We start from the raw sequence: 19,096 nt of genomic DNA, 5'->3' as shown, positions 1-19,096 counted from the left end.
GTTTAGGCCCTTGCCTTTCTAAAAGTCATTTTCTGTTCTTGTTTTTCCCGTATTATCTTTTGAACAGCAAGAATGTTCTAAAACAGCAGAATATTTTAAAACGGCAGAGTTCCACCGAGTCACACAAGGAACAATTGTGTCAAGTTTTATGTGAAGTTACATGCAGTGGACTCCACTGCATCAGCATCAACAGCAGAGCGATGGTCTTTGTTCCATATTGCTGCACACATAGTTGAACTATTGTGTACCCTGCGGGCAGGACCCTTAGAGATGGCATCCACTAGATCCTTTGAAGCAATTAAGTTCAGTGTGTGAGCTGCACACCATTGGTGAGGTAGCAAGAAATAATAACATATCTAGTCCATTTAAAATGCATAAAACATTACATGAACAAACAGCAATGAACCTGAAATCAACAGCAATGACATTGCTAGGTCAAAGCTAACAGCTCAAAACTTACTTTTAACCCTCACTGCTTAGTCCATCACGTATTCCTCAGCTGAGGTGAATACTGTTGTAACGTAAAAGGAGCACATGCTCAAATTGTTTATCTGTGAGACTACTGCACTTTGGGGTAAGAATATGATATTGATATGAAAATGATCAATAAATTATCAATTTACTGCCGTTGCCCTGTTAAAATGTAATCATGTAATCTATAAAAAAGTAACTGTAGTCTGATTACTGGTATTTTAAAATGTAATTTATGCCTATTACAAGTACTTGATTTTTGTAATCAGATTACATGTAATCTTTTACTACCCAGCACTGTATATATATATATATATATATATATATATATATATATATATATATATATATGTGTGTGTGTGTGTGTGTATGATATATATGTATATTTATAATAATAATAATAATAATAATAATAATAAATATTATATATTAAATAATTTTAGCCTATATACACACACACACACACACACATATATATATATATATATATATATATATATATATATATATATATATATATATATACAGTTGAAGTCAGAATTTACATACACCTAAGCCAAATACATTTAACTCAGTTTTTCACAATTCCTGCATCAAGTGTCGAAGTGAGTGAAAAACATTCCCTGTCTTAGGTCAGTTAGGATTACTACTTTATTTTAAGAATGTGAAATGTTGAGGGTCTGGGTAGCTCAGCGAGTAAAGATGCTGACTATCACACCTGGAGTTGCGAGTTCGAATCCAGGGTGTGCTGAGTGACTCCAACCAGATCTCCTAAGCAACAAAATTGGCTAGGGAGGGTACAGTCACATGGGATAACCTCCTTGTGGTCACTATAATGTGGTTCGCTCTCAGTGCTGAGTTGGGTGTGGATGCTGCGGTGGACATGTGCTAGGTCTCCACGGTAATGCGCTCAACAAGCCACGTGATAAGATGCACAGGTTGACGGTCTCAGATGCAGAGTCACTATGCCACCATGAGGACTTAGAGTGCATTGGGAATTGGGCATGCCAAATTGGGGAAAAAAAGGGGAGAAAATTAAAAAAAAATAGTAGAGAGAATTATTTATTTCAGCTTTTATTTCTTTCATCACATTCCCAGTGGGTCAGAAGTTTACACACACTTTGTTAGTATTTGGTAGCATTGCCTTTAAATTGTTTAACTTGGGTCAAATGTTTTGGGTTGCCTTCCACAAGCTTCTCACAATAAGTTGCTGGAATTTTGGCCCATTCCTCCAGACAGAACTGGTGTAACTGAGTCAGGTTTGTAGACCTCCTTGCTCACACACGCTTTTTCAGTTCTGCCCACAAACTTTCTATTGGGTTGAGGTCTTTGTGATGGCCACTCCAATACCTTGACTTTGTTGTCCTTAAGCCATTTTGCCACAACTTTGGAGATATGCTTGTGGTCATTGTCCATTTGGAAGACCCATTTGCGAACGAGCTTTAACTTCATGGCTGATGTCTTGAGATGTTGCTTCAATATATCCACATAACTTTCCTTCCTCATGATGCCATCTATTTTGTGAAGTGCACCAGTCCCTCCTGCAGCAAAGCACCCCCACAACATGATGCTGCCACCCCCATGCTTCACGGTTGGGATGGTGTTCTTCAGCTTTCAAGCCTTATCCTTTTTCCTCCAAACATAACGATGGTCATAATAGCCAAACAGTTACATTTTTGTTTCATTAGACAGAGAGTAAATTTCTCCAGAAAGTAAGATCTTTGTCCCCATGTGCACTAGCAAACTGTAGTCTGTCTTTTTTATGGCAGTTTTGGAGCAGTGGCTTCTTCCTTGCTGAGCAGCCTTTCAGGTTATGTCGATATAGGACTCGTTTTACTGTGGATATAGATACTTGTCTACCTGTTTCCTCCAGCATCTTCACAAGGTCCTTTGCTGTTGTTCTGGGATTGATTTGCACTTTTCGCACCAAACTATGTTCATCTCTAGGAGACAGAATGTGTCTCCTTCCTGAGCGGTATGATGGCTGTGTGGTCCCATGGTGTTTATATTTGTGAACTATTGTTTGTACAGATGAACGTGGTACCTTCAGTCATTTGGAAATTGCTCCCAAGGATGAACCAGACTTGTGGAGGTCTTGGCTGATTTCTTTTGATTTTCCCATGATGTCAAGCAAGGAGTTTGAAGGTTGGCCTTAAAATACATCCACAGGTGCACCTCCAATTGACTCCAATTAGCCTATCAGAAGCTAATTGTCTAATTGCCTAAAGGCTTGACATCATTTTCTGGAATTTTCCAAGCTGCTTAAAGGCACAGTTAACTTAGTGTATGTAAACTTCTGACCCACTGGAATTGTGATATAGTCAATTAAAAGTGAAACAATCTGTCTGTAATCAATTGTTGGAAAAATTACTCGTGTCATGCACAAAGTAGATGTCCTTAAACGACTTGCCAAAACTATAGTTTGCTAATATGAAATCTGTGAAGTGGTTAAAAAATGAGTTGTATTGACTTCAACCTAAGTGTATGTAAACTTCTGACTTCAACTGTGTATATATACACATGTGTGTGTATTTAAAAAAAAAAAAAATTACAAACCCAAACCCTTCATGACACAAAGTTATACTTCAAAAAAACTGACCCGAATGCGACCCGAAACCTTACAGTTTGTTCCAGCAGGGTCCCATCAAGGCTTGGGTTGGGTAGCAGACCTCTAATCAAATCAAAATCAAAAAGTTGTGTGTGTGTGTGTGAGCATGATCATAATTTAATATTTCAGTGGTCCAGGTTTTTTAATAAATGATCGGATTAACACCAGCAGTTGATCTGCTGAAGTAGCTTTGTTGAGCTGGTAGACCACCATAGACCAGCAACAAACCAGCGGTTTCAAAAACCAACTTGACTACCTTGTAAATTGGCATAAACTGGTTTTTCAAGCAGGGCCCTTAACCAGCTAGACAAGTAGCCGATAGTCCACCAGCTCAGTCAGGTCCAACAAATGACCAGCTAGAAACCAGCTCCCATGTTCCAAACATCAGCCACCACCTTCAGCTGGTTGTAGCTGGATTTTCCCGCAGGTCAGGGGTTTTTGGGAGAAGTCTTCCTGTCTGCTGTACAACTGCTGACAGTGCAACACAAACACGATAAGTTTATCAGATGTCATTAAAGCACCTGTAGCGAAACAAAGAGAACGTCAGCAGTGAAAATCTGTGTGAAGGAAGAAGACTAATAAGATAATTGCCCTTTGACCTTTGCCCTTTTGGGTGCGTGTGGATACTTGGAGTTCTAGAGGGCAACTGTCTAACAAAAACACCAAAAACACTACATCAGCAGAACAAAGTGAACACACTTATATGCTTTAAAGTGTGGTTTAATAGTTTGTCAATTTCTCTGTCTGTAGATGTATGGGCGTTACACTCAGGAATTGGGTGTTTACGCTAAAGAAGAGGCAGCACGACTTCGAGAGGACAGTCGTCACCGACGCTCCATTTCCAACCGCAGTCCACCACTCAAACTCCTGGAATATGAAAAGGGACGATGCGTCAATTGTCGAAGTGAGTGAGTCCAATCAGTGTTACAGCAAACATTTCTACAACACTATTGTAGCGTTTTCACAACTATGCCACAATGTTTCGACTGAATGAAACATGAGCAGAACACATTTGCATAGTAAAATGAGTCTTACATAAATTGTCCCATTCAATTCAATGGGACAAATTATGTAAGAATGCATTTGCACACCAATTTGTCCTGCTCATGTTTCATAAATAAGGCCCGTTTTGTGTGTAAAAGTTGTAACTGCAGTTACAGTGTTTGGTCTGATGGGGGCAGCACCTTTCCACTGAGTGATCATGTCATAAACTGAACCAGGACAGACAGAGATGCTGAAACAGGCTTGATCATTGTATGTTTGCTGTGCTGTCACAGTAGTGGCATGTGTGTGTCTCTGCAGTGTGTCAGTCTGACAGTCCGTACGTCAGAGGTCAAAGAGTGATGATCAGTTTCACTCCTTATCTGGGGGAGTCAATCTCACTTTCTGTGTGATTCTGTGAATCAAATCCAACAGTGAGATCAGACATAAAAAACTGAACGGGATATGAGCACACACACAAACATGCTTTTGTGCAACAGATGTGATGTCAGTGGGAGATCTGTGTCGTGGTCACCATGGTCACAAGTTGGCGCCGGGCGGTTACAGAACTGTTCCTCTCGTCAGGTGAATCAGTTGGAATGGTTTGTTGTTGTCATGGCAACAGTGAAGCACTAAATGGATTAAATTGTCTCTTTCTATGACATCATCACTACAAAAAACTCTCCCCTCCAAACGTCACTATGGCAATGGTACTGCATCTCCATCATTCATTATTTCAAATGACCCCTCTCTGTCTCTCTCATTATAAATGCTTTAACCTCTTTCATTTTTCACCTCTGTATGGGTTAATGTCACTGTCAGACACCTAATAAAGCTGTGATTCTCTTCTGGGTCCTGAACCACTTTACATTAGACATCAAATGACAACCCAACACTGCTATAATTGTTAAGGTGAACAAAAATGTTCTAAAAAACAAACACTATAATGTACTTTATATTACCATGAACTGTATACGTAGTTAATCGTTTTTCAGGCTGTACTTTCTGAACATCTGAAAATAGATTTTGGCTTGTGTTTGTGTTTGTTAATAACAAGCTGTTCTCTAAACAGTGTGTCTTTGGCCAACATTCTTTCTCTAATTCTCTCTTTCTTATTTTCTGGCACAAATTTTCCCTTTTGTTAATTTATTTTTCTCTAGTCTCTCTCTCTCTCTCTCTCTCACACACACACACACACTATACAGTCTCTTTAGTTTACTGTCTGTGGTTTGTTCTCAGGGTTTGCGTATACCCTGGAGTCATCACCTCCGGACTTTTTTTCTGGTAAACAAATTTAAAGCATCAGTTTAAACCAATAAACTCATAAATTTTTGTTGTTAAAACTCCTCACAGTAATTTATACTAAACATCAACTATTAATACTCTGATCAATGGACTACACTATCCATCCTTTCTTTGTGTGTGTGTGTGTGTGTGTGTGTGTGTGTGAGTACTTTACATTGTAACAAAACATTGATTTAACTGGGATCTTTTCACATTCTGGGTAATGAACACTAACTTAACTTTGTTTTCAAAACCATGTAGCTTTTGCTTTAACAAGCTTTATTTTTTCTTCCAAAAAAATTTGATAAAATGCTTCACTGCTGGTTTTATTTGAGTGAATCAGTTCATCAATACTGTGTATTTAATAAATGACGAGTAGCCTGACTGTAGTTTAACAACTGTGAATTTAGTAGTTTGACTGTAGTTTAACTACTATAAATTGAGTAGTTTGACTGTAGTTTAACTACTATAAATTGAGTAGTTTGACTGTAGTTTAACTACTATAAATTGAGTAGTTTGACTGTAGTTTAACTACTATAAATTGAGTAGTTTGACTGTAGTTTAACTACTATAAATTGAGTAGTTTGACTGTAGTTTAACTACTATATATTGAGTAGTTTGACTGTAGTTTAACAACTGTAAATTTAGTAGTTTGACTGTAGTTTAACTACTATAAATTGAGTAGTTTGACTGTAGTTTAACTACTATAAATTGAGTAGTTTGACTGTAGTTTAACTACTATAAATTGAGTAGTTTGTCTGTAGTTTAACTACTATAAATTGAGTAGTTTGACCATAGTTTAACAACTGTAAATTTAGTAATTTGACTGTAGTTTAACAACTGTAAATTTAGTAGTTTGACTGTAGTTTAACTACTGTAAATTGAGTAGTTTGACTGTAGTTTAACTACTGTAAATTGAGTAGTTTGTCTGTAGTTTAACTACTATAACTTGAGTAGTTTGGCTGTAGTTTAACAACTGTAAATTTAGTAGTTTGACTGTAGTTTAACTACTATAAATTGAGTAGTTTGACTGTAGTTTAACTACTGTATATTGAGTAGTTTGACAGTAGATTAACTTCTATAAATGTAGTAGTTTGACTCTAGTTTAACAACTGTAAATGTAGTAGTTTGACTGTAGTTTAACAACTGTAAATGTAGTAGTTTGACTCTAGTTTAACTACTATAAATTGAGTAGTTTGACTGTAGATTAACTACTATAAATGTAGTAGTTTGACTCTAGTTTAACAACTGAAAATGTAGTAGTTTGACTGTAGTTTAACTACTATAAATTGAGTAGTTTGACTGTAGTTTAACTACTGTATATTGAGTAGTTTGACAGTAGATTAACTACTATAAATGTAGTAGTTTGACTCTAGTTTAACAACTGTAAATGTAGTAGTTTGACTGTAGTTTAACTACTATAAATTGAGTAGTTTGACTGTAGTTTAACAACTGTAAATTAAATAGTTTGGCTGAAGTTTACTGTAAATTGAGTAGCTTGACTCTGGTTTTCTACTGTAAACTGTGTAGTTTTACTTCTGTAAATTATGAGTAGTTTAAGTATTGTTTAGCTACTGAAAATATAGTAGTTTGACTGTTGTTTAACTTCTGTAAATTTTATGAGAAAATTGACTATGGTAGCTTGTCTGTAATTTAATGATTTGAGATTTTGAGTAGCTTGTAGCTTGACAAATGGAAGTTTTAAAGGAGCTTCACCAACACTGATCATTATGAAAAGTGTTTGATGTCATCAGTCAACACTCACACACATTTGCCTCTGGTCTGATCTGATTGATGTTCTGCACCTAAATGATTTCAGGTCAGCTAACAAAGAGTGAATTCAGTCCCATAAGCAGAAAATGAGGGGTCAGTTGATGAAGAGAGCGAGATGGAAGGAAACAACTTTGTTTTGAGTAGTGTTATAAAACAGAAGCCATCATTGATACACACACACACACACACACACACACACACACACACACATACACGCTTACATAAACCCTTCACCCTCATTACATCTGCATAAACAAGACATTTAGAGGTTTCGCTTGTCATACAGACCTCAGTGTGTGTGTGTGTGTGTACATCTCATTCTAATGTACTGTCTGGATAGAGTTGGTGGCTGTATTTCAAAAACAAATGAAAGTGACGGCTCTGAAAATGAGCTTAAAAGTGATTTTAAGAACATTGCGTGTGTTAAGGCACATCCACGTGTCACGCCTACACCACCTGTCTCGAACATGTTCTTATGCTGCTTCTTTCTCCATCATTTGGTGAGTCATCATTGGCTCTTACCAAGGTTGCCGTGGATACTAACAGCATCTGTGTGTTTCTGTTATGGAGGCAGAGAGATTTTTCTTTTCAAGACTTGTTGTTTATGAGAAGAATGAAGAATTAATTTGTAAAAAATGACTGCAGAAATGATGTTATTTAGTTAAATGAACTGCCTCTTGTGCAGGAGCACTTAAGAACATACAACAAGCAAAAACATACTCCTTTACACACTTTACACAGACATACACGCTCTTGCTAACACAAACCTGAAAGATTAAGTGTATTGTATATCAGCAGAGATGTGAGAAAATCCAAACTTGCGAAGATTAGATTGACATATTAAGAGTGTTAACATGCACAGTCTTACAAGGATTATGTTTATAATTATGCTGACAACATGTAAGGTCATGTAGCCTAAATATCTTGAACGGTTTTCTGATCAGGGAAAGGTTATAAACGCTTGAGCAAAAGCTGATTAACACACCTAGACTTTTTGCCCATTACCCTGATTTATGTAAACGCCTAAATCTGTGTTCTGTTCATTTATTTAATGTACTACACACGTCTGTTTATGTTTTAATGGCAAAATTGGAGAAAAACTTAAATTTCATGTAAACGTTTTCAGTGCACTTAAGCATTATTCAGTTGTACTTTACAGTACAGTCTGTAGTTTGTTTACCTTAAAATTAAGAATAGCTTGTTACTTGACAAATTACAGTTACAGTTATACACCGGTTGAATATTGTTAAAGTCTTCTCTCTGAAACTTGAGTAAAGATAGCGATGTAGTTATCTTGTTGGAAAGGCCTTAGACTCTTTTTAGGGGTGACCCCTTGTATATCAAAAATGTATTTATTAATGCTCAGAGGTATTTTGAGGGAGTTTCTGTTCTTATTCTGCACTGTATAAAGTTACTTTTTCTAGTGGCATTGAAGTTTAATCATGGTATAGATGTTGATGTTTTTATGTTGTGTGCTGTTGCATTGTGGGTAATGTAGTGTGTCTCTGTGGAGTCTGTGCAGTGCACTGCCAGCGGTTCCTCATGTTGCGGGTCGGTGAGGATTGGATCTTCCTCATCTTACTGGGACTTGTCATGGCTCTGGTTAGCTTTGTCATGGACTTCTGTATAGCCCTTTTATTACAAGGTGAGAGAGTGTCTGTGTGTGTGTGTGTGTGTGTGTGTGTGTGTGTGTGTGTGTGTGTGTGTGTGTGTGTGTGTGTTTGAAATCACATGTTAATCAATTATTCTGACTATGTAAAACTCAAGAACACACCAGATGTTAAAGTGAAGCCAATATCTGAAAATGTTAAATTCATCAAATCAACTCAAACTCATTTGAATTCAAATGTATTACTCGCTGTGAAGGACTGTTGTGGATAAAACATTTCTAAGCACCAATAACCATTGTTGTGATCAATTATATTTTACACCAGGGGTGTCCAAACTTTTTTCAATACGGGACAGTTGCTAAAAACAAATTTATCAGTGACAGTGATAGTGACATCCAGAGTTAATTTAGTGACTTACAGTTATTTTCTCAATAACGGGGGCAAATCATTTGTATTTTTAAAACATCTTGAAAGCCGTAGTTTGCACACCACAGTGTTACATGGAAATGGGTTTCATTGGGTAACATTTTTTTTCTTGATTAAAGTATTCCATTTCAGTAGTAATTGAGTAAAGTGTAAATTCTCACCAATAATACAGTATTTAAGTGTAGTAATTTACATCAATTACTCAAATAGGTGTCATTTGAAAGCTTAGAATCTGTACTTTTCAGAGATAACATCACTTCTGCATTTATGTTACATAGAATAACTAAATAAGGCCTCAAAACATTCACAGTGAAAATAAGCACAATAAATAGACATATTAATATAAATATAAAAGTTCTTCACATAGCACATAAATGGTCAAGTCATATATCAAATGAAAGCTCTGATTCTCAGGAATGTGACTGTATAGTTAATGTTGTTGCCCTAATACCACAGTCCAAAATATTCTCAAAAGAATCACAAAGTGAAATATGATTTCTGTAAGTCATCAAATACAAACGTCCCTTTTATGCTCCGATAACTGCTGCTGTAAGCCCCAAATAGCTAAAACTTTATACAGTATCTGATTTTACCTTAGGAAGTTTTCTTAAAAAAAGAAATAAAAAAATGAGCCATTGTTTACTTGTCTGTGAGTTTGCAAAATATGCCATCCAGAAGGAAAAGCATGCAAAACAAATCATCAGAAAAATATGTTTTTGACTACTGATTGCAAAGGGGAGGATCTCAGCTTTCTAATGACACCAAGATTGAGCTTCTAGTCCACTCAGAGGCCGAGATATTCAATGAAACACAGAGGGTGTTGCTTGAACTGAAAATTAGACTGAATGTCTATGGACGAGCACATCTGTGAGGGATAAAATGTGTTAGAGCGCCACCTACATTTCAGATCTGTATATTGTGATGGACTGTGATAGAGAAAAAATATAATTTTTTCTAGTACTTGCTGCCATCTAGTGGAATAAAATAAGACTTTTCAATTTTTACAATTAGTCCATAGTATGTGTGAATGGTGAGCTTTTAAATTTGAGTGTGAAAAATTGCGGGCGGCAGCACAAAAAATGCACCAGAGTTTAAGGGTTTTTTTTTTTTACTTCAACTTAAATATGTTTTTGGCTTTTTAAAAATGTTAAAATAGTACTCTCTGTACTTGTGAACTTTAAATGGCACATAAACACCTTTTAATGTCATGTCTCTCTCTCTATAGCACAGAACTGGATGTACGGCGGTTTGGACAGTAATGTTATTCTGCAGTATTTGGCGTGGGTCACTTATCCTGTGGTTCTCATCAGTTTCTCAGCAGGATTTACTCACATAGTAGCACCTCAGGCAGCTGGTGAGACACACACACACAGCTGATGAGAGATTTCTGTTGTAGATAATTCAGCAGTGATTACCTGCATGTATATTTCGTTCAGGGTCTGGTATTCCTGAGATGAAGACGATTCTGAGAGGAGTGGTGCTCAAGGAATATCTCACATTAAAAACATTTGTGGCCAAAGTCGTCGGTCTGACGTGTGCACTGGGCAGTGGATTACCTCTGGGCAAGGAGGTGAACACACACACACACATTATAATTTACACTACAGGTCAAAAGTCTAGACACTCGTTCTTTATTATGACTATTTTTCACATTTTTTTAATAATAGTAAAGTCATCAAGCATGATAGGTAGTCACTCTTTCACATGAGTCAGTAATGTTGTTTTATTCCCAAAGTATCACTGTTTTGTTATACATTTATCACATGCTGTGTGTGTGTGTTTTCTCACTTGTAGGGGCCGTTCGTGCACATTGCCAGTTTGTGTGCTGCTCTTCTTTGCAAATTCATGTCTTTCTTCGGTGGGATTTATGAGGTAATTAAAAATACTTTATTACTACAGTATGTTGGCATATTAAGCTACACCAGCATAAAGTTGTCACATCCTTTCATTTTAAGCGAGCTCCTCTATGAGTATAAAATATGGGTTAATCTCACAAACCGTGTCATATTTCCTCTCAAAATCAAAAGAAAGAAAAAAGAAATGAAATTCTGCTTAAAGAAAATTATTTTTATTAACATTAATATATACATACAGTATATATGTGCATTGCTTTGTGGCATTATTTTCCATTTGTATCTTTTTTATCCCCAATTCTCATTACCATAATAAAAAACTAAATTGCAGCTGTTGCAAAAGAAATGTGACTAACATTATATGTGTGTTTGTGTTTGTGTTTCCATCCTAAACCAAGTAATGCTCAAATTGTTCTTTTAAAAATACAGTTAAGTAAATCTGATCTAGAGTCAGTTGTTATGCTTTATCAGGCACAGTCTCTTGTCATAACTGCAGTGAAGAATTGCAATTGCACAGAATTGGAAGTCAAACATACTTCCCATTTATTTCATTCTGACTGGAGTTTGTAGATATTTTTGTAGAAATGTTACATTTAGACCAATGTTTATCTTGTGAATTTAATGTTACTAAAACAAACATGAAGAAAGAAATACCTGTTTCAGCCTAGATATTTTTATTGCCAAAAATGTGTGTGTGTGTGTTTGTGTGTGTGTCTCTGTGTGTGTGTGTTTGTGTGTGTGTGTGTCTCTGCGTGTGTGTTTGTGTTTGTGTGTGTGTGTGTGTGTGTGTGTGTGTGTGTGTTTGTGTGTGTGTCTCTGTGTGTGTGTGTTTGTGTGTGTGTGTCTCTGCGTGTGTGTTTGTGTTTGTGTGTGTGTGTGTGTGTGTGTGTGTGTGTGTGTGTGTTTGTGTGTGTTTGTATGTATTTTTGCATTTCTCTTGATGAAGTTTTCCTTTTGTGAGGATATTCTTCTCAGAATAAATTTACCGAACAGGTGTGTGTCTACGTTTTTGTGGGTTTGTAGACATTATTATAGATTGTGTTGTGCATAAATTGTTAATTTGTGTAATTATTTTTTTTTTTATTGTTTTTGAGTGTATTGGCCTGTATTGTGCTGGCATGTCGTTTAGTTTTGTGTGTGTGTTTGTTGTTAAACAGAACAGATCAAGGAATCTGCTGTTGTGTATTAATTAATCTGTGTGTTGAACAGAATGAGTCCAGGAACACTGAGATGCTCGCTGCTGCCTGTGCTGTCGGTGTTGGATGCTGCTTTGCTGCTCCCATTGGAGGTAAAAACACTGTGTGTGTGTCTGTCTGTGTGTGTGTGTGTCTGTGTGTGAGTGTGTGTGTGTGTGTGTATGTGTGTGTGTGTGTGTGTGTGTGTGTGTGTGTGTGTGTGTCTGTCTGTGTGTGTGTGTGTGTGTGTATCTGTATGTGTGTGTGTCTGTGTATGTGTGTGTGTGTGTGTGTGTCTGTGTGTATGTGTGAGTGTGTATGTGTGTGTGTGTGTGTGTGTGTGTGTGTGTGTGTTGGTTTACCTCAGTGGTTCTCAATTTGTTTTTGGCCACGCACCCTTTGAAACTAGAAACACTTTTGCACAGAGCTCATTTGTGACAGTTAAATGTTTTTTTATTTTTATTATTATAAAAATTATGTATTTGATAAATATATTCAAATGAATCATAATGGGAATAAGTAAAAGTATTATACAGATCGGAAAGTCATGTCATAATGTTGGAAAAGTCTCAACTCGTAAAATACGAGAATCACTCACAAACTTTAGTCTTTAGTCAAGTTAACATCTTGCGTCACCCTATCAAGAATATTTAAAGATCTGTGCACCTAGTTACATTTTGTTTGGGCTCGTTTTAATCATGATCATCTGCTTTAAGTAACAATATGCCATTTTCTAGATTCTGTTTATGTATCATGAAAGTAATAAGTATTTAGCGTGTCACTTTTTCGCATATTACTTGATGAAACATAAACCGAAATGGAAAATGGCATATAATTACTTACAGCAAAAGATCCCAATTAAAGAAAGTCACAAAACAATGTAAAACGGTGCATAGATGTAGAAATAATCCTCACAGAGTGAAGTGGCATGATTTAAAGGTTTAAAACACCTTTTCTGACTCTTGAGACTGCCTGACAAGAACAGAAACCGCAGGCAGTCAGTGATTTTCTGCCGCAAGCAAATAAACCGTCAGAAATTATCGTGATTAATAATATTTGTATTTTCCCAGTTATCAGCCAATAATATACCGGCCCCAATATGTTGTGCAATTTTTATATTGTGTGATTATTTAATTGCAAAAGGCTGCGATTAAATAAAATAAATATGTAGTCTGTATGTGCTGCACGCTTCATAGTGAATAAGTGCTCTAATCTCTGTCATCCAAAACACACACAGAGCGTGCATGATGCTTGTGTTGTGGTGTTATCAGTGGAGGAGCAGCTGGCTTCACATGCATACATAGTAAATCACACACGACAATGTCTTGTTTATGTAAGTGCAGTGAAGTGAGCTCACCTGACACCATATAAGGAGAAAAAGGAAGTGTCCCCAGAAGAACAGCATAACCTAATCAAACAACTTTGTTTGGATGTACTGTGTATGTATATACTGTATATATATATATATATATATATATATATACAGTATATGTGTGTGTGTTTCAGGTGTGTTGTTTAGCATTGAGGTCACCTCCACGTTTTTTGCCGTACGAAACTACTGGCGAGGATTCTTTGCTGCTACATTCAGTGCCTTTATCTTCAGAGTGCTGGCAGTGTGGAACAGAGATGAAGGTGTGTGTTGATATGCTTTGAGCACACCTGATGTACTTGTATGTGTTATACATGTTGAACAGTTGTCTCTTTGTTCCTCAGAGACGATCACAGCTCTCTTTAAAACACGCTTCAGGCTGGACTTCCCCTTTGACCTCCAGGAGCTTCCTGCCTTCGCTGTGATCGGGTTCGTTCTGCCTCACTTACCTTTTCTATTTTAATCCAGTGTTTTTCTTAACACCTCAGATAGCTGCAAAACATCATTTTCCAGGGTTCCTATGATCGTCAACAACCTGGAAATGTCATAGAATTGTAAAATTGAGTTATCCGGGCCTGGAAAAACCATGGAAATGAATCAAATCTTAAAAATCATGAAAAGGTCGTAGAAATCTATATAGTGAACATATGTTTTTCTTGAAATTACTCGTAAAACGTGGTATTCGATTTGTAAGCAAAGCAAAACAAGCTTTCGATTCGGTTCTTTTCAGTGTATCAGACCAGCGGCTTTCGGCAGAGATGACGATAAATTAACCAACTAAAAATAAATACGTACATTATTATTATTATAGCGGAAAATGTACCTTCAGAAGTTTATCTAGGATACATAAAAGTTTTCTTTGCTTTCCAGAACAGTGTCGAAATGTGGAAAATCCAAAAATATATGTAATAAAATCATGGCGTGTTTTTATGACAGGTGCAGTTTTACATAAAGGCTAGAGAAGGAGACATGTGATGCTGCGAGTTTATTACAATAGGCCTATGGAAAATGACAATAAGAGAAAAGAGCTAAATGTTCCCATTGACATGAGGACAACATTTTATTTTTAATAAAAATAATGCAAAACGCGGTTTAATATTTATGGCCTTTCATTAAGATCATCAGTGTATGATGCATCAGGCTGAATTGAAAGATTTTGATTAGATAAAAGCATCTACTAAATGACTAAATATAAATGTGATTATAATTGGTGAATTGCTTCCATGCCTGAAATATGAATTTTGGAAAAATGACACTAGGGGACAATACTTCATAAAAATTCAAATAAAGTGCTTTTGGTTTTTTGGTGCTCCTGTATTAGGCAAACAGGTTCACAAATTGGTCTAAATGAAGACAGTCTCAGTCAAAATGATTTTCACATTTCCTTATCACAAACAACTGGAAAAGTCATGAAAATTCATTGCTCAAAAGTTTTTTTTTGTGTGTGTGTTTTCAGCAATAAATATATAAACATCCTTAAAAATATGCATTTACTTGAAGTAAAACTGCATAAGATATTAAGACTTGTTTTCAGACAGTGTTCAATTTTACGTTTTTGTTTTAGTCATTAAAGGTCGACCGATAGTGGATTTTGACGATACCAATAACTAAGGTTGTAGTTATTGATTAATTGGCTGATATTTCTTAAAAACGATTTATAGAATGTTAAAACCTTTTCCAAAAATGAATAAAGTCCCAGATGCATCTTATTTTTCAATAAAAATCCCAGTAATAACCAGGAAAACAGTTGGTGCATAATGTGGGATTTTAACTATAAACAAACCCGAAACACACTGGGGACTCTTATTTTGAAAGAACAGAGTAACTTAATTACTTAATTACAACGCTCTATATTTAAGTATTTATCAAATTAAGCTTTTTATAGCCTTATATATTCACCAGGTGAAGGGTGGAATAAGTGCTGCACTGTGCTTGTAAACACGCAGTGCTAGCCTCAGAAACAAAATCATGGAAGTAATAAAAAAATATAAAATATCGGCACAGATTTTTGCCGATAACCGATAGTTCCAAAAAGCAACTATCGGCACCAATAAATCGTTAAAACCGATATACTGGTCTACCTCTAATGATATGACAACATATTGACTAATTTTTAAGAAAATTTTTCTCAAAATAGAGGTAGACCGATATATTGGTTTTACCGATTTATCGGTGCCGATATTTGCGTTTTGGAACTATCAGTTATTGGCAAATTAAAACTTTAGTTGATTGAAATGATATGCCATTTTAGTGACTAAAATGGCATATCATTTTAGTCAAAATGAAATGTTTTAGTCTGTGATAATGTACAAAATGACAAAAATGTGTGTCAAACTGTAACAGATCAAACTTTAATCAAATATTAAACATTTAGAAAATATGTATACAAATTTTCTTAATTTAAACATGTTATCAAACTAGTAAAAGAGAGCCTACAGATAAAATATAACTTGTACAACTGTCCTTGCTGGGAAAACCTGAGCTCCTTAAATAATAACATATAATGATTATTCTGAATAATTAGCTACTTTTTTTTTTTTAATGTTATCTTACTGTATTCTGAATTATTTATGCTTTAGAGACTGTTTTTAATTTTCTGTGTTTAGCCAGTTTAGGATATTGCATTGTGTGTAGTGTGTTTTTTATTTTTACGGAAACAGCGTATTCACAACGCAAATAAAGTTATGTTATGACTAGCACGTAATTTAGATAAACTTCACTCGTTCATTCGCTTCATTGTCTGTGCTGATAAACAGATGTTTCTCTGGATGTTTCTTCTGTTTAAGTCTGGAAGTATATTTTTAACTCATCATATTTTCATCAACAGTATGCTTAGTAGACTTAGTATACAACAGTATTCGTAAACAATGACAAAATTTAAAAAATCATCTGTCAATGAACTTTTTCGACAGTGACAAGATTAACTCTGTTTCAGAGAATATTATGTTGATTTGTTTATTTTTCTAATCCCTTTTTACATTTTTTGTTTACTGAATAATGACTTCATAATACTCCATTACAGATGCTGTAAGCGATTACAGCCATTCTACTTCCATGAGTCGCTGGATTAGCCACGCCCCCTCTTTCCAAACCACCGCACTCCAAAGATACCAAATGAGCTTTATTGAGACCGATATCGTGCAGAAACGGTTGTTAAAAACAACAGCAGCAAAATAGCACCCTAAACTGACAACTGTTATGAACAACATGGCATAAAAATGGCATTAAGCCTCAATAATTCGCTGTAAATACAATACTATGAGAACGTGCAAAAATGATTGACAGGTCAAAAGCGTCATTGTCCACGGACACATTTTAGTTTGCTGTTTACAGAGTCTAGAGCTGTCACAGAGACCAGTGAGATATCTCACAACACTTATTTCAGTAATATCTCTCAGGGAGTAGGAAAATTTGTTGCATACCTTTATATGAAAAAAACCACTTAGAGCACCTTTAAATACCAATTGCTGCAGCCAGGCCACGCCCTCTCCTTAATCGCTTAATGAACATCCTGATGTCTTGCTAATTGCTCATGTGCACATGTTCTCATTTTAGACACATTGTACCCAATAGATGTTTGATGAGGACAAACAAGCTCACTGTAATGAGCCTCTTGTATTACGAATCTGTTATTCATGAGCGTTTTTCCCCATTCATGAATATGCATCAAATCATTAGCATAAAGCTTCATTATTTTTCTAAAAATCAGTCTCATTAAGAGTTTGGTTAATCATGTTTTTTTTAAACTGATTCAGCCTTTTCTGGCTATAAAATCTGATTGGATGAGCCATATTTGAAGCTGTTGTAAAATGCATGATGAATTCCCTTAACTGTGGTAAAATCACTGTAATGCACGACTGTTCTTTTTGCAGGATTGCTAGCGGGTTTGGTGGCGCCTTATTTGTATATTTGAACAGACTGATCGTTCAGTTTATGAGGAAACAGAAAACCATCAACAAGTTCCTCATGAAGAAGTGAGTGTCCTCTGTGCTTTTTAAACCGGATTGATGTACACTATCCACTACAACTAAATTTCAGTTTTGTAAAGAAATTCATGCATGCATTTCTGTGCACAAAACTGATTTTGAGCATTCAAGCATAAGCCTTTTGATCAAAACATTTTTTTCAAGATCATGAGAAACATTTCAGTCAAGTGTGTCTCTAAACAACTGGTCGTGTAGTTAAACCTCTTAAAAACCTCTTCAAAAAGGCTCATTAATAGGACAAACAATCTTAATTCAGTTTCTTAAAGCATTGGATTTACGGTGTAGTTATTGTACTTGGCTTAATTTAAGAAGAAGAGGTCATCATAAGTGAAGGATCTTTTTCCAATGTGTGCAGGCGTCTGTTGTACCCCGCTCTGGTCACTCTACTCGTATCAACACTCACTTTCCCTCCGGGCTTTGGGCAGTTCATGGCAGGACAGGTAAATCATGTGTGTGTGTGTGTGTGTTTTCCCCAGGCTTTTAACCCCATTGCAGTTAATAATCTTAATGAGACAGTTAAGAGGAAACATGAAGCGTTCATTAATCATTCTTGACAACACACACACAAAATCAATGCACTCTCACACAATCTTTCCCATTAATTAGTTAATGACTCAGTATGCGGTAATAAAATTCTCCATTAGCAGTGTTAGGGTTTGAACTATTGAACTAATTAAAATTATGTACAATTAGCCATTATTAATAAGCCAATAAGCCAAATTAAACATGTTAAGAACAGATTTTGGTTTTGGATGTTTATGACATAATTTCCTCTGTACAGCTCACACAAAAGGAGACTCTGGTTTCATTTTTCGACAATCGCACCTGGGCAAAGCAGGGAATCTCAGAAGACTTTAATTATGACAGTCACTCGACCGCCTGGAAACATCCACAGGCCAACGTCTTCATCATCCTCGTCATCTTCATTGTTATGAAGGTAAGCAAACACGCTTCTAAATGGCCATTCTTGATTCTGAGTCTGGTTTTAGATTTGTTTTCACTTTCAAGGGCTCACATGATGTGTCATACCACCTCTTGTAGACACTCTGTATGTATATACGGATCTATTAATTTGTACGAAAAGACATTAAAAGTGCTTTTCACACAAAACAATAACTTGAATGCACCTCTACTGTTTGTTCAGTTTTCATTTTGTTATTTGTTCTAGGGCTTAAAGTAAAAAAATATTTAAGTGTAACTGTCCGGAGACAGTAAAAAAAATGAATAAATAAAATAAATCTGTATTTGTACAAAAAAAAAAAATAATAAAAAAAATTATTTGATTAAAAAAAAACCAAACAAACAAAAAACAGTTTGGAATAATCTTTAAAAAAAAAATTGGTCACTTGTGTGTTACATATGCCAAGCTACTACAGTTGTGGCCAAAAATATTGGCACCCTTGGTAAATATGAGCAAATAAGGCAGTTCACACCACAGGTTTTCTATGGGGTTCAGGTCAGGGGACTGGGATGGCCATGGCAGAACCTTGATTTTGTGGTCAGTGAACCATTTTTGTGTTGACTTTGATGTTTGTTTTGGATCATTGTCCTGCTGGAAGA

At 35.8% G+C, this 19,096-nt stretch overlaps 1 protein-coding gene across 1 annotated transcript in view; it reads left to right on the top strand.

Annotated features, from left to right (window-relative positions):
* The window catches only part of LOC127421849 (chloride channel protein 2-like), a 68,230-nt gene that overhangs the window by 23,999 nt on the left and 25,135 nt on the right, over positions 1 to 19,096 (top strand). The window contains exons 2-12 of the mRNA XM_051665024.1: positions 3,830 to 3,983; positions 8,631 to 8,762; positions 10,379 to 10,507; positions 10,590 to 10,723; positions 10,948 to 11,025; positions 12,216 to 12,294; positions 13,688 to 13,813; positions 13,895 to 13,979; positions 17,423 to 17,524; positions 17,892 to 17,976; positions 18,318 to 18,473. Coding sequence (XP_051520984.1) covers positions 3,830 to 3,983; positions 8,631 to 8,762; positions 10,379 to 10,507; positions 10,590 to 10,723; positions 10,948 to 11,025; positions 12,216 to 12,294; positions 13,688 to 13,813; positions 13,895 to 13,979; positions 17,423 to 17,524; positions 17,892 to 17,976; positions 18,318 to 18,473 — 1,260 coding nt within the window. The remainder of the gene's footprint in view (positions 1 to 3,829; positions 3,984 to 8,630; positions 8,763 to 10,378; positions 10,508 to 10,589; positions 10,724 to 10,947; positions 11,026 to 12,215; positions 12,295 to 13,687; positions 13,814 to 13,894; positions 13,980 to 17,422; positions 17,525 to 17,891; positions 17,977 to 18,317; positions 18,474 to 19,096) is intronic.

Source organism: Myxocyprinus asiaticus, chromosome 31, assembly GCF_019703515.2.
Source record: "Myxocyprinus asiaticus isolate MX2 ecotype Aquarium Trade chromosome 31, UBuf_Myxa_2, whole genome shotgun sequence".
Lineage (NCBI taxonomy): Eukaryota > Metazoa > Chordata > Actinopteri > Cypriniformes > Catostomidae > Myxocyprinus > Myxocyprinus asiaticus.
This window is presented reverse-complemented; position numbering and strand designations above follow the sequence as displayed.